Source organism: Dasypus novemcinctus, chromosome X, assembly GCF_030445035.2.
Source record: "Dasypus novemcinctus isolate mDasNov1 chromosome X, mDasNov1.1.hap2, whole genome shotgun sequence".
Taxonomy (NCBI): Eukaryota; Metazoa; Chordata; class Mammalia; order Cingulata; family Dasypodidae; genus Dasypus; species Dasypus novemcinctus.
The window spans coordinates 14,776,895-14,792,494 of NC_080704.1; the positions used below are offsets into that span (position 1 = coordinate 14,776,895).

Below are 15,600 nucleotides of genomic sequence, written 5' to 3' on the forward strand. Positions count from 1 at the left end.
GGACCTCAAAGAATTGATGCAGGACCTGGTTCCATAAAGCTAGAAAAACAGGCCTCCCAGATGGTCTCAGAAATCTGTCTGACAACTTCTCAGGGACAGACTGGGGTTTCTTTGACCCAAAATCTACCTTTGTCCTAGAACTACCAGCTGAACCAAGAGCTTCCCACTGTCCTTCTCAGCAACGGACATCCAAGGGCAAGGCAAAGAGGAGTCTTTCCATGGGGCAGGCCTCTCTCAGGAAGGTTTTTATCAGCTACCTGGGGAGTCAGAGCCAAGAGTTCCTTCCCCTCCAGTGTCCTGTCAGGTCAGCATTCTCCCTCAGAGAAACTCGCCTGCTCCTTTTTATTTTCATTTAATATAACATTTTCATATAGCAGTGCACCCTGTTATGAAATCAACATTCTGGCCAGTGCATTTCTGATGATGTCTTATAGCTCTGAGGAGCCTCAGTATCTGTCTGCGCATCTTTTCTTTGGAGGACAGACAAAAATCCCAATCGATTTACCAATGGACCTTCAAGGGTTGTGATTGTGGAAGCTCTTTCTTAATTCTGCTCAGAGCTGGCAGTGGCCTCTGGGGCAGCTTCTGGGCACGGGTGCAGCCCAGTGATACAGCCCGTGGCCTCCCCTGGGGAGCATGTACACGCCTGGGGGAGCCCGTGGCTTGCACAGGCCTCTCCCCCTCTTTGATGCAGCTCCTTCCTGCTCATTTAGTCCACACTGCTCGGGCACACTGCTTGACCTGGCACCTAGTCAGGGCAGTGCGGGGCACTGTGTCACAGTGCACTGGTGTGGGGTCATCGGACAGGTCTGTCCCCTCTCCAGCGCTCTGAATATCAGGTGAGCGTGTTTCCTGGGGATGAAAGGGGAAGGAAGAGAGAGCTGTGGATGGGGGAGGACTGCGTTGCAGCAGTTGGCCTCTGTGTGTGAAAGACTCACCGCCGGGCGCCACAGCGCCAGGCTCTAGGCGCCCGATCCTGCCAGGGAACTAGGAGGAGCCAAGAACTGAGTCGTTTTTAGTGCCTTAGCTATAACCAGCTCCTCAGATCCCTTCTGCTAAGAAAGAAGAGTGCTCACATGTTCCACACCTTTTCTCTTTCTCAAAGCGCCATGGTCCCCCATCTCTAAGGTGCCATAGGAATGCAGGTGAGATGACAAAACCGTCAGGCCCGGGACAGCTCACCTAGCTTCCTCCTCAGGTCAATATTCGCACTTCATGGACAGATGTTCTTTGAACATCTCATATATGCGGAGCACTGCATTGCATCCTAAATAACCAAGACCCACGAACTGATCAATGGACAAGTAAAATGTGGTACAATCCACACAGTGGAATATTATTGGCAATCAAAATAGTGCTACATGGTACAACATGGATGACCCTTGTAAACAGTCGGCCAGGTGAAAGAATCCGGTCAGAAAGACCATGTATTGTGTGATTCCATTTATAGGGTTTGTCCGGGATAGGCAAATCTGCAGGGACAGAGAGAGTACAACAGTGACTGACTAGGGATGGGAGGGTGGGCGAAATGGGGAGTGACCACTAATGCATTCGGAGTTTCTTGTCAGAACAATGAAAATGTTCTAAAGTTAACAGTGGTCATGGTTACCCAACTCTGAATATACTGACAGCCCCCTTTTTCTCATCCTGCTCCCCCCTCCCCCCACTTTTTTGGGCTAGTTTTCCTAGCATGGCACAACCATATGGCAGCTCCTGGCACTTCCACCCTACACTCCTCAAGTTTCCTCTCTCAGGCTCCCTTTGGTCCTCTGCCTTTTTTTTGGTCTTTTCTGGAGCTGGTCAGGATTCACCAAACCCCTGTTTGGCACTGACCTCTGATCATTGGCTTCTGGAACCACAGGATTCAGAACACCCAGTTCTGGTCCTAGCAGATGATCTAGGTGGCTCTGGACACATCCCTCCGTTTTTCTGCCCACGATTCCTCACCTGCAGGGTGGACTAAATTGACCTCCAAGGCATTTTCAAACACGAAGACCTTGTTTTTTTTTTCTTTAGAATTTACTCAGAACTCCATGAAAGTAGAAAATGCCCTTGTGAGTGGGAAAGCTATTTATGATTATTGGAAGAATAATGGCAATTTCCCACTCAGCTATTAATAAAGCTCTTATAGTCATATGGCCACATTTCTAGTGTCATTATCCTTGAACTTGAAGTCATAATGGTATCCATTATTTCCTATATGTGCAGAGAGAGGTCACATGATTGTGTTCGCTTCATTTCTGCCCTCAAGTGCTTTCAAGGAAAGGGCAAATGGTAAAGGCCCGTGCCTCAGTCCACAGTCACGTTACAGCCTTGGAAGAACCAGGGAAGGGACAGCTGTGTTTTGAATGTGAGGGGGACACTTCAGGACTTCCTGCACCAATGACACGCACACAAAATGTCTTCACAAATGTCTCCAGTGTGCAAAGGGCAGAGACTAGAACTAGAAATTCATGAGCTCTCAATACGAAAACCAAAATCAAGCAAACAGTGCCCGCTCACGAGAGCAAACTATTTGCCACTGGAAAGCTGTTTGTAATTCAAGCCATTTTCTTTTCCATAGGAAACATTTCTAGGAGTAGAGAGAGAGGATTCTCTGTCTTATCTTCCCAGTCTGCCCCTCCTTTGAGAGTATACATGAACTAGTTTGGGGAGAACTCCCTGGTTATCCCAGTAACCATGACATCTGAATCACAGAAAATGATCAGAATCGTTATCTCGGATGGTGCTTTCATAGTTTGTAATAAACGTTTCACAACAATGCAAGGTGGTGGTGGTGGGGTGATGTGTGAGAGCCCTGTATGATGACAGGCGTTTGTTTTGTTAAGTTCACAACTTTTCCCATACACTTGTTTATGCATGTTCACATATGAATGATGTACTTGAATAACATTTTATTAAAAAAAAAAAGTGGGAAACGGACTTTGGCCCAGTGGTTAGGGCGTCCGTCTACCATATGGGAGGTCCGCGGTTCAAACCCCGGGCCTCCTTGACCCGTGTGGAGCTGGCCATGTGCAGTGCTGATGCGCGCAAGGAGTGCCGTGCTACGCAAAGGTGTCCCCCGCGTAGGGGAGCCCCACGCGCAAGGAGTGCGCCCGTAAGGAAAGCCGCCCAGCGTGAAAGAAAGTGCAGCCTGCCCAGGAATGGCGCCGCCCACACTTCCCGTGCTGCTGACGACAACAGAAGCGGACAAAGAAACAAGACGCGGCAAACAGACACCAAGAACAGACACCCGGGGGAGGGGGGGAAATTAAATAAATAAATAAATCTTAAAAAAAAAAAAGTGTCTTGGCTCATGAGAAAAGTCCCAACCGCCATTGTGTCGACACTTCCATCTCACCCACACACCCAGCCATTCATCAGCGCTCTTGACTTTGCCTCCTAAATCTCTCTCCCCTCCATCCCCCATCTCCATCGCCATCATCAGTGCCCCTTGATCAAGCTACCAGCATGTCTCAATGGCTTCCTGGCATCCATTCTGGTCCTTTCCCATCCAGTTCCAGCAGCCAGAGTGATTCTTACAAAAGGGGTGGGTGCTTGTGGACTAAGTTGAAAAACCTGGACTCCCGAGCTTGGTTCACCAGCTCCCCCAAGGCCTCACCCTTGCCGGCTGCTGAAGGGTGCTCTCTAAGCACTCATCACTAGCTGGGGGTGCTGGCCAAGAACACTCAAACTCTCTAGCCTCATCACCTGGGCACATGCTCCTGCTCTGGGGGTACGTTCTGCTTTCAGATGTCACTTGGCTAGTCCTCGCTCACCTCACGGGAGAGGTTAAATGTCCCTTTCAAAAAGGCTTTCCGCCAGCCTCCTCATCTCACTAAGGTGCCCCCTCCTACTATCTTCTTCACACTCATCACCCATAGTGTTAGATGGACAGTAACTAGATGGGTTTCCCATTAGACCATAACCTCGGGAGATGAGGGACGGTGACTTTTTTGTCCTTCACTCTGTCCCTGGCACTTATTTTGTTATGCCTGATACACAATTAATGTTCTCAATGAATACATGTCAGGGACATGAAAGAAGGAATGAGCAAACGTTCAGGGAGGACGGCTGAGGTGGGAGAGAGGGGTCTGCCAAAGGTCCCCCTGCGGCACCTGCCCAAGGGCGGGGCCCCTCCTCCTCCCGGCCACTGTCCCCTCTCCCGGCAACGTGGCCAGCCAGCTGTGACGCCACAATGCGGCCTCCCCGAGGGGTCAGGTGGGGCTGGGAGCCGTGGGCAGTTCAGTCGGTGCCCACCCGCGGCCCAGGTACCATCGGAGCCCCGGAGCAGCCGCAGCCGGCCGCAGCCACCACCCGTGCCACCATGAGCAGCGAGGCCGACAGCCCGCAGCCGCCCGCCGCCGCCGCCGCCGCCGCCGCCGCCGCCGCCGCCGCCGCCGCCGCCGCCGCCGCCGCCGCCGAGCCCAGCACCACCAGCGGACTCCCCGCCGCCGGGGAAAAGCGGGTCATCGCCAGGAAGGTCTCCGGCACCGTGAAGTGGTTCAACGTTCGCAACGGCTATGGCTTCATCAACCGTCATGACACCATGGAAGACGTGTTCGTCCACCAGACGGCCATCAGGAACAACAACCCCCGCAAGTACCTGCGCAGCGTGGGCGACGGCGAGACGGTGGAGTTCGACGTGGTGGAGAGCCAGAAGGGCGTCGAGGCGGCCAATGTCACCGGCCCCGGCGGCGCGCCCGTGCAGGGCAGCAAGTACGCCGCCGACCGCGGCCAGCCCCGCGGCCCGCCCCGCCGCGCCGGCCCGCCCCGCGCCCCGCAGCAGTTCTGCCCCGCGCGGGGGCGCGGCCCGGGCCCCGAGGGCTCCGAGAGTGCGCCCGAAGCCCGCGCGCCCTCCGGCCGGCCCTCCCGCCGCCCGCGCTTCCCCACGTCCTACGCGCGCAAGCCCTTCATGCCGCGCAGGTCCTTCGCGCCGCGCCCGCACGAGCCCGCGCCGCCCGCGCCCGCCGACGCGCGGGACGGCGCCGACACCCGCGGCGCGGGCGAGCAGGGCCGGCAGCCGCGGCCCGGGCCGAGCCGCGCCTACAGGCCCCAGGGCCGCCGGGGGCCCCCGCGCCACAGCCAGCCCCGCCAGGACGGCGCCGCCGCCGACGGCAAAGAGAACCAGGGCGACGGGAGCTCGGCGCCGCCGCCACCGCGCTGCCGCGGGCCTCTCGGCGACCCGCGCCCGGAAAACCCGCCGCCTCACGAGGACGGGAGAGCGGCCGACCCACCCGCAGGGCCTGCGTGCGCCCCCGAGGCCGAGCAGGCCGCCGCCAGCCCCGAGTAAGTGCCCGCCACCCTCGTCGGGGGGCGGGGGGAGCCCGCGGGACCACGCGACCAGCCCGCGACAGAACCAGCAGCAAGGACGCAACCAAGGCATGGAGCTGAAGTGCTGGCCTTTTGCCACCTGGCCAGAGAACTACATCGACAACGGCGGGGGCGGGGAATGTTCTTTTTACCTAAAGACGACGTCGTTTTGGTGTACACAAGCGTGCTTTTTAAAAAGCCAGGTTTCCCCCCAGTACGCCTTTAATGGGTTCTCAATCGTGCTCCATCTGGTCAAGGTATTTAAGAACTTCATTTTTAATTGGAAAGAAACGTTGGCAATTTGATTCCCGCCCCCCCCCCCCAAAAAAGGCAAACTGCAAGCACCTCTTAATAAAAGTCTTAAGCAATTAAAAAAAAAATCATTTGCACACTCATCTAAATATCGAGCTTTGTTCAGCACAGATCAAGCAGCAGCCAAGGGAAGAATTAATGAAATAGAAGATGAGAGTAAAATTGAGTACAGCTGTGTAGAGATCGGGTACTGGGCCATAAACACATACGTGGGGGCAGCAAGTCGGGACACTAACTCACAGAACACCGTCTCTGGCTGGGTCTTTGAGGGGTGGTTCGCAGGTTCTTTGGCACCATTTGAAGAATTTCCCCAAGTTCATAGCAAACCATATTAGTACTCCACCAAAAATGCTCCCAAACTCAAGTAGGTTTGGGAGCTGCTTGGTTTATTGCAGTATCTGTAATGGGAATTGTGCTCTCTGAGAGGGAACTCCAGTACCTGTGTCCCAAATTTCTTTGGCCCTGGATTCCTTTTCTTCTGCAAAACATCTCTTAGTACTAATGTCCTTGCTCCCCTTGGATAATGCTGACTTGAAGGCCTGATAGAGACTCAGCCAGCCAGGTGAGTGCCTGAAACTGTTCCCAGGTGTGTGGTGGCTGTGCTAGTCTGACCCAGCTTGCTCTGTTGTAAAAGGAGAACAAGAGCCATCCAGACCATGTGCGGTGAGGACTGTATAGCCAGCTGGCTAGCTCTTTGAATGGGTCTTACCAGGTCTCCAGAGGGGACATTATTGCTTCTGAAGAGAGGTGACAACAAAGCCGATTATGATGCAGAAGCAATAAATAATGAAGATTCTTTTTTGGTATAAGGCAAAGAGGTTAATGTTCATTTCCAAAACATCAAATTAGCCATATGAAGGATCGTTTTAGCACTTGCCAGAAACTGAAAGCAGGTATAATAATACCTAAAAAGGTCAGGCTAAACTTTGCTGTGGCACTAGTGACTTAATTAAGGAATATCGTGCTTTCAGGGATTTAAATCCAGTCGGAATGACTCTGATCTTGCGAGACTTTCCACCTTGGAGCAAACCTGACACAACCAAGGTCTTCTACTCCAGAGATAGTTCTTGGATTTGAAACCAATATGAAATGTATGAATGCATGTATAATGGGTACATACGGATACATGTGGAGAAGCATGGGAAATGGATAGACAGAGATGGCCTTTACTAATAGATTGAAAGGAATAAAGCAGATAGAGTTTAAAATAAGGAGATAGGGAAGAAAATGAGAGCATGATGCAGTAATTTCTCTATAAATGTTTTTCTTATATCCAGGTTATAATTTCGGAGTCACTGGAAAGGATCACCTCATTAACATATACACAAGACAAAATCTTGATGTTTCCCTTCAAGGCACCTCTTCTCCTAGAAAAGCAAGTGGATGTGAGCTGCGGAAAGACTTAAGATGGTGGGGAGGAAAGGAAAGAACTGGAAAGGATATGGGTGACTATGTCAGCGAGAGTAGCAGCAGCAGCCTAGGGGGAGTGGGAAAGGCTACAATTAGAAGGCAGTTGATGGAAGGAACAGTAAATAAACCACTTGGTAAACCGTAATTTACCTATTGTCTCTCCAGTATTTATTGATTGATGGATACAAAAGCAAATTAATTAAAAGGTAAAAGGAGGAGGGACATTATAAAGCAGATCGAGGGAAACTTTCAAAAGAAAGTTTAAATTTTGTATCAGCATGTTGATCCTTCCTTTATGATAAATAAATTAAAAGTTTAAAGAAAGAAACCTTAAGAATAAGGGCTTACCAGGTACAGGTATTGTGTTAGACATTAGGGATTCAATGATGCATAGCAGAAATCTAGCTTTTGCCCTCGAGGATCCTAAAGGCTGGTAGGAGCCACCAACTGTAAACACAATTAGCATGGGAAGTCAGAATTTTGAACTGGAGGAAGGCTAGATGAAGAGGAACTGACTCTGCCTGAGATGACACAGCAGTTGAGTCTTGAAGGGAAGAGGTAGAATTGTTTTTTAACTTCTTATTTTGAAATAAATACTTTCAAACTTACGGGACAGTTATAAAAAGAATACAAACCCCATACAGAGAACGCCAACATACTCTTATCCCCAGATACCCAGATCCACCAATTTTAACTTTTTGCCACATTTGTCAGATCACTCTCCCTCTCTTTCATCTCTCATCATCTATCTTTCTACCAACTATGTATCAATAATCTATCATCTATCTCTACTTGTCTATCCATTTTATGAACGCTTAGGTGTAGATTGTACACCTCATGCTTTTTGAACACTTAATACTGCTGTGTACATTTCTGGAGAACAAGAATGTTCACTTATGAAACCATCTGAAGTGTAGTTACCAAGTTCAAGAAGTTTAACGGTAATGTAAAGCTTAGAGCCTATATCCCAATTTTTTCCCCACATGTCCTGTTTTAGTTTCTTAGGCTGCTCAGAGCAATACCATGAGATTGTTTAGCCTTAAACAGTGGGAATGTATACGCTGAAGGTGAGAGTCTTGGAAACGGTCCAAATCTGGGCAACATCAAGGCGAAGCTTTCTTCCTGCAGGCTGGCTGCCAGGGATCCTCGGCACCTGTGCCACATGGCAAGGCACATGGCAGTGTCTGCTGGTCTCTCCTTTTCTTCCAGGTTTTGCTGATTTCAGCTTCTTGCTTCCATGGCTTTCTCTCTTTCTGTAGTCATTCCAATTATAAAGGACTCCAGGAATAGGGTTAAGCCCCATTCTGAATGAGCCGGGTCACACCTTAACTGAGTAGTCTCATCAGAAGAGTCTGCTTACCATGGGGTTGCACCCCCAGGAGTGGGTTAGATTCAAGAACATGTTTTCCTGGGGTACGTGCAGCTTCAGACCACCACATGTCCTGTCCCTAAGATGTCCCTTTGAGTCTTTTTTCCTCCCTTACTAGATCCCATCTAGCATCGTGTATTTAATTGTCATTGCCTCTTTAGTTGCTCTTTTTTTTTAAATTGTGGGAACATACATACAACATAAACTTTCCCCTCTCAATCATTCACAATATTGTGAATGTGATTAATCCTACTGAATGGGATTGATTACATTCACAACTCTGTCATGCCCCCTCCATTACTAAATCTTTCCCAGCTCCTCAAACAAACACTGCACCCATTATGCATTAACTCCATTTCCCCTGCCCGCACCCGGGCAACCTGTGTTCTAATTTCTGTCTGTAGGAGCCTGCATCTTCTCTCATGTTTTCTTTGTAATTACCGTGGGGTTTCAATTTAACATCCTAATCTACAAGAATCACGTTTGCTTTGATACCAACTCCAATAGTATATAAAAACTATGTTTCTGTACCCGTCTGTGCCCCCACCTTTGTATAGTTCTTGTACCCAGTTCTTATTTGCCTCCAGATGTAAACCTCTTATACTTCCTTCTGTCTCATGTCTTTCATGACCTGAGAAGGTCAAGTCAGCTGACAGGGCGTAGATCACAATACAAATATGAGGGATGATTAGTACACACGCCCTTCCCACCATCCTTTAATTATTAAAGCTCACCTTGGCCTTCAAGACTTCTTTGTAACCCAAGTCATCTTCTCTTTGAAGCTGTGGTTCTCAAACTCTGGTGTGTACCACCTGGAGAGCTTGTTCAAACACAGTCTAGGGCAGGCCCGAGAATGTGCAACTCTAACAAATTCCCAGGTGAGGCTGAGACTGCTTTTCAGAGGCCACCCTTTGAAAGTCACTGGTATGAGCGTCACCCAAGCACCGCACTCAAAATCAACAACTTCCCGCATATCTGAGCTCTTTCTTCCTGCATTTTGGCCTTTACTTGCTCTGTCTTGGTCATTGTTAGAGCTTCATCTCCTGAAGGTTGTAAGGTCCTTGAAGCCAGAGACCACAATTTGTCCAAGCACTGAACATCTCAGTAGTTGCTCAATAAATGTTCATGGACTAAAATAGTGGGAAGTGATCTGATAAGTATGTTTCTTATATAAATGATGTCTCTATGAACACTTCCTGCAGTTTCCATGGTTTGCCTACTGATGGCACTGTCTTAAAAGCACATGGACCGATTCTAATGATGTCCGTTGAGGCAACGCACTCAGCTGGTTAGGGGGATACAGTTTGGGCAAAATCCTGCCCCGCGGCTCTTAGACTGCAACAGGTGGGCTGTTTCTCATCTTCCTGCTCTCCTGCATAGCAGGCTAACGTGGCACCCCTTCCAGCCTCCGATGCTCAGAAGTTTCAAGTTAAGCCCACACTGATCATCCGAACACAGGGCCATGATTTTTCTGGCCACGAAACATGAAACATTACAAAATGAAGGCCCATCGAAGATTCACATGGCTACACCTCCTTGTTCCCACTCCCCTCCTCTCTGTTCTACTTCGGGGGGATCTTTTCTGCCCACAGCATTACTAGTGAAATATGGAGCATCAGCATAGGGTGGGTTCAGCTGCCATTTATCAGCAGGGGCCCCCAGGACGATTTTGCACGCGTCATATCAATCCCTAGCAGTAGGTGGCAGCAAGAGCCTGCCTAGTGCTTTTAGGCTTGGGTTTTAGGTTCAGCGGGCGCTCTCTCTGGGGGTGTGGTTTTCATTGTTTACTCTGAAACCTGGCGCTTCTCAGCTGCCTGTGGACTTCAAAATCTCCTCTTGCCAATACTACAGTAGCCACAGACCGAATGTGCTGAAACGGAGAGAGCTGGCAAGAGGCTGGATGCACTATAAATCAGAGACTGGGCTCTCAAAAAGAGCAGTTTGGGGGAACCAAACCCTACACTTTGTCCAATGATTTCTAGGTTGAATCAGTTCACTGAAGTCAAGTGGGGGATTTTTATTGGCTCCCTGTGATGTCACGCTGGGCTGGGAAAACTGGTTTTCTAGATGTGGAGATTCTTTATTCCCTGAAACACCCTCCAGGAAACGCCCTGAGGCCTCTCACTTTCCCACAGCCAGAGCCTCCAGTTGTAACCTGATCCTATACTTTTCCCAAACCGACCCTTCTTAAACCACAGAAAACCCAAGAAATGGCACTGCAGAGTAAGGGAATACAACCTTGTCGAAGCAGTGGTTCTTGGCCTTGGCTCCAGTTGGCATCACGGGGCACCTTGAACGCATCCCGGTGCCAACCCCAGGGGCAGAGATTCTGATAAATGGGTCCAGGGGGCAACCTGGAGGTTTGAAAGCTCTCAGGTGAGTCCACTGTACAGCCCAGGCCGAGAATCATTGCTGGAAAGATGTGCAGCCTTTGCTCCTGGGTTATCTTACTCCAGGCACACAAGACTTCAGGTTCCCTCTGGTACCTTTAAGGTAAAAACCCAAACCTAAAAAGAAAAAATAGCTGAGGGCCAGAGGAATAGGAACCTGATGAAAACGAGCAAAAAGCAAAGTGGTTTTTTTTCCCCTCTCAAATCACCACCCTTACCAGTGTTCCCCAAAGGTCAACAATACCAGCCTGCTATTTACTTTATATGTTTCTGAATGGACCACTTGTATTTGCTGACCTTCAAACACTTCCAGGTTGTCTCAACGTAAGCCATGTGCCACTTGGGACTTTTTGAGTGACCCGGCAGTTTGTCTGCATCAAATATCTTTGAAATCCTCACAGTTGCCAGTGGGGAATTCACTGTTTTCATATGCTGCTGAAATGCTGGAGTGGGTGGCCTCAGACATGGTTTAGGTCAAGTCAGTTTAATACCCAAGGGACCCCCAATCCGGGCAGGGCCCTGGGAAAGTCCTGCGGACCCTCGATTTCGCAGCCAGAAAATGGCTGCCCACCACCTAAGGCTCAGTTCCTGGTTTCATTTTTGCACATGCTAAGTCACGTCATCCTCTTGGCCTGTTAGCTGAGCTGTCCGGCTCCAGCATGCACCAGGTCGGAGGAGTGTAGGATGGTTGTGAGGGCGTAGTAGAAAGACCAGAGTCTGGAGTGAGACAAGCTGGCCCTCCCATCACCTCATAGCTGTGTGCTCTTAGGCAGGTAGATCACTGTCTCTGAGTTTCACTTTGCTTATCTCTACCGTGAGGTAATGAGAACCATTTTAGGTGATTTTCTTTAGTACATGGGATAAACGTGTGGCATGGTAGTAATGGTTGCACAACCGGTTGGGGGGGGCGGGGAGGAGAAGTCCAAATTCTTAGTGTTTGGCAAGTTCTCTGGTGTAAATCCTCCCACCGGGGCCATTTCAAGATAACCAGTGTGACCTCACTGAATGTGGAGTTGGAGGGCAGGGTGGATGTTATTTCTACATTTTACAGGTAAGAGGCCTCAGGCTGGCAGCTGGCCCACAGCCACGTGGCTAATCATGTGTAAAATGGGTGTGATAGGCACCCTCACGGACCCCCAAAGAGGTCTGTGTCCTAAGCCCCAGAATGGGAGAATTTGGATTGCAGGTGGAGTTAAGGTTCTTAATCAGCTGACCTTAAAATAGGGAGATGATCCTGGATTACCTGGGTGGGTCCGATGTGATCACGAGGGTCCTTAAACGTGGAAGAGGGAGGCAGAAGAGGCGAGTCAGAGGGAGATGTGACCGTGGAAGGGGGTCAGAGAGATGCGGCGAGGCTCACTGTGAAGATGGAGGGAGGGGCCACGGGCCAAGGAAAGTGGGCAGCTTCCAGATGCTGGAAAAGGCAAGAAAACAGATTCTTTCCTAGAGTCTCCAGAAAGGAACGCGGCCCTACTGACACTCTGATTTTATCTCCGGGAGACCCAGGTTGGACTTCTCATCTCCAGAACTGTAAGATAATAAATAATATCTTGTTTAAGCTGCTAAATTTTTGGTAATTTATTACAGTAGCCATGGGAAACTAAGATAGTGGTCTTGTAGACGTCAAGAGAGGTTCGATTATTTGTTGTATGGAAAGGCCAGGACTCAGTAATAATTTGGGGAAGGAAAAAAGAATTTATTTATGACCAGCTGGGCTTGGAAGCATCTCATTCAAAATCCGAGCCCCGAATAAGATTTTCAAGTTCCTTTTATACAGAGGAAGAGTTAGATGGTCCTTTGTTTCAGTGCTCAATAAGTTTGAATTAACATATATCCCCCACATTCTAGGTAAGCTTTTAGCATGAACTTTATACATTCTAGGTAAACTTTTAGCGTGAACTTCATACATTCTGTGTAAGCATTTAACACATTTGGTTTGCATTTTCCCTGAATATTTAAAGATTATAGAGTTTGCAGTGCTTAATTGTTCTTCTGGGACTGGAGTTGTTGCCATGGTTACTAAGGGCAGGGCTGCAGCTCTCACCATCCAATAAACACAGCTCAGGTTATCTACAAAGAGATGAGCAGCCCCCGCCCATAGCCTATATCAGTGGGACTGGAAATCATGTCTCCTTGTCCCTCACATTTTGACTCAAACTCTACTTCCTGGGGAGGACCTTCTTTTTCTTGCCTTTCCTAGACCCTGGCTTTCTCCTCTGAGGCCCCATCAGCCCGGCTGTTAGCATTTAACCAGGTGAATGTGATTCTTGGCATACCTGTCCAGCTTCCCCCTAATCCTAAAGGCAGGCCCAATATTCGCGTCATTTGGGCATCACTTTAGACCAGCACAATTCCTTCCCAAGGCCAGGGTATAATAACTAGGTTTAGAATGTGGATGAGTATGTGAATGAAGGAGGCTGCTGGGATCTGCCCTTAGCCACAGTCCTGCATCTCATCACCACCTGAAAGGAAGGTGTGGGAGAATCTCTTGGGAGAATCCTGGCCAACCCATCTGCCTTCCTGCAGGACAACCTAGGACCTGCAGGAAAGACCAAGGCCACCTGTCTCCCCATCGGCCCAAAGGAGTAGCCTTTTTCGCCCTGAAGAGCAGCATTTTCTGTAGAGGAAGGAAGCTTCTGGATTAGGCCAGTCACCTCTTGACTCTGTCCTCATTTCTCAAATGTGAGAACACCACCTCTAAGCCCTGCTTTACTTCAGGGGCTTGTGAAAAAGGAATGAAAGAAGTGATATGGACAGGCTTTGTAAAGATAAAATACTGCCATGTCATTAATACGCTGAGAGCAGACATGCCCACATGCTGAGAGCCGGGCCTCCGGAGGAAAGTTCGCATTGGCATGGGAAGCGAAAGTGTATCACTTGTCACTATTTCTATCATGTGATGGTCGGGTGGTGTCGATCTGAGCCCCTGCTTCCTCCGGTGTATAATGGGGGGATGACACCTCCTATTTATTGACCACTTCTGCTGTGCCCGGCCCTGTTTTAGGCACTTCAATGTGATTTAGAATCTCGAGATGGCAGCAGCAGAGCCTTAAACCAAGGTCAGGCCTCCTAACCACGGGCACAGTTCAAATGCCCACAAAGCGGGCCCTGGGCCGAACTGGTACACAAATTCCTGGCAAGCTGACTCTAGAGCTTTCTGCTGTAACATCTATGCTCCGAAGCCTGTCTCCTGGGGTTGTTGCAAAGTTGGAAGTGAGACTAATGCATTCCTGGCAGAGACCAGAGCATGAACAGCCTGGAAGGAGAGGCCTATAGAAGAATATGCAAAAGGAATGATAAGCCTTGTGGCAAAAGCTTTGGTTCCTTGGAGGAAGCAGCAGGGTGCTGGAAGATAGCGTTACTGCCACACGGTGGTGGTCTCTGAAAGCCAAACTGCCACCTTTACCCTTATTATGGTGCCGGCAGTGGGGAGTGCTAGAAGGTGACAAGGACAGGGGTCAGTGGACTAGGGAGCAGTGTGGAGCAGGGCGGTTGGGGCAGACCTCCTCCTAGAGGAGGCATGAGGGCAATAGGAGAGGCTTGTGGAGGAGAGGCAGGGAAATGAGACGTGGACAACTTGGAGGGCCACGGAAATGGTAAGTCCTGGCTACAGTTTGGATAGAAGGGATGAGGGAAAAAGGAGAAGCTTCTGAGGCCTGGTGGCCTGGCCCTGTGCTTTAGGGACATCAGGCCTGTGTTGGGGTGTCATCACAGACAGGCTCTGCCTTTGAGCGCATAGCCAATAGGATACATTTCTTCAGGAAGTGGAAACTCTTCGAGAAAAAAAGAAATCGATTTAACTTCCTAAAAAGAACAGCTGTTACTGGCTATAAATTCAGTCATTTCTCAATTTGGATTTCTTCCCCCAAATATTCCCTTCCAATTTTCAGAGGCATAATCAGTGTTCTGATTATGTCCTTTGCATATAATTATATCACATAATAATGATGATGATTCCAAACTCTGGAGGAAACCAGCAATGCAATGAAAACCAGACCAAACCAGAAAACAACAACAATCTTCTTCCCCAGCTCTCCCCGATTCTTCTCTCAAACTGGGCAGGTGCCTGAGGAGTAGGGATCTAAAGCTGATGGCCAGGGCTCAAATCCCAGCCCCCACTCCCTAGCAGTGTGACTTGGGACAAGTTAGGCAACCTGGTTCTCCTTCTGGAGAGCGGGGGAACAATGCTGTGAAATGCTTCGACTAGCTCCAGCATGCAATAAGCAGGCCACGAATATCCATTATGCTCATGCTCTCCAGATTTTCTGCAGTGATCCCGAATGACGTTTGAAATCAGAAGCGCCTATAGAAGATCATGGCACGAGCCTTATTATTACACATTCATTTGCAATGGATCCGATTTGCTGTGTGCTCAAAGGCATGGTCTGTATGGCCTGACAGCCCAACACAGGCCTGATCTCCCCCAAAGCAAAGGGCCAGGCCACCAGGTGAAAGCATTTCCGTTTCCCCATCCCCGATATCCAGATGTTAACCAGAACTTATCATTTCTTCAATTCCCCAATGGCAAACGAAGGGACTGGACCGTCTGCTGACCCTGTGGGCATGAGGTTGGCTCCTGCCTTATGACTGCCCCGCTGACCTACAACGAAGCTCTCTCACCTGGGCCTGGAACATACGACCTCTCTGATACAAGGCCACAGAGGACAGGGGAAGCAGGTCCATGGGCGTACCTTCTTCTGAAGAGGAGCTCTCCACATCACTTTCCATGTCTCAGGGTTCAAGTTCAGCTGCCCCCATAGAGGTTTTTTTTTGGGGGGGAGGGTGAAGGACCAGGGGTTGAACCCGAGACCGCGTATGTGGGAAGCA

General features: G+C 49.6%; 1 protein-coding gene across 1 annotated transcript; it reads left to right on the plus strand.

Moving 5' to 3' along the window:
- The first annotated feature begins 4,204 nt into the window (after window positions 1-4,204).
- On the plus strand, window positions 4,205-7,163 carry LOC131277203 (Y-box-binding protein 1-like). The gene is made up of 2 exons (XM_058291448.1): window positions 4,205-5,268; window positions 6,882-7,163. The coding sequence occupies exons 1-2, from the start codon at window positions 4,307-4,309 to the stop codon at window positions 6,886-6,888; spliced, it is 969 nt and encodes a 322-aa protein (XP_058147431.1). The 5' UTR covers window positions 4,205-4,306; the 3' UTR covers window positions 6,889-7,163.
- Window positions 7,164-15,600: the final 8,437 nt, after the last annotated feature.

What these genes read in the sequence shown, in the direction of transcription:
- LOC131277203 (XM_058291448.1), top strand. Translation starts at nt 4,307, where the DNA reads ATGAGCAGCGAGGCCGACAGCCCGCAGCCGCCCGCCGCCGCCGCCGCC.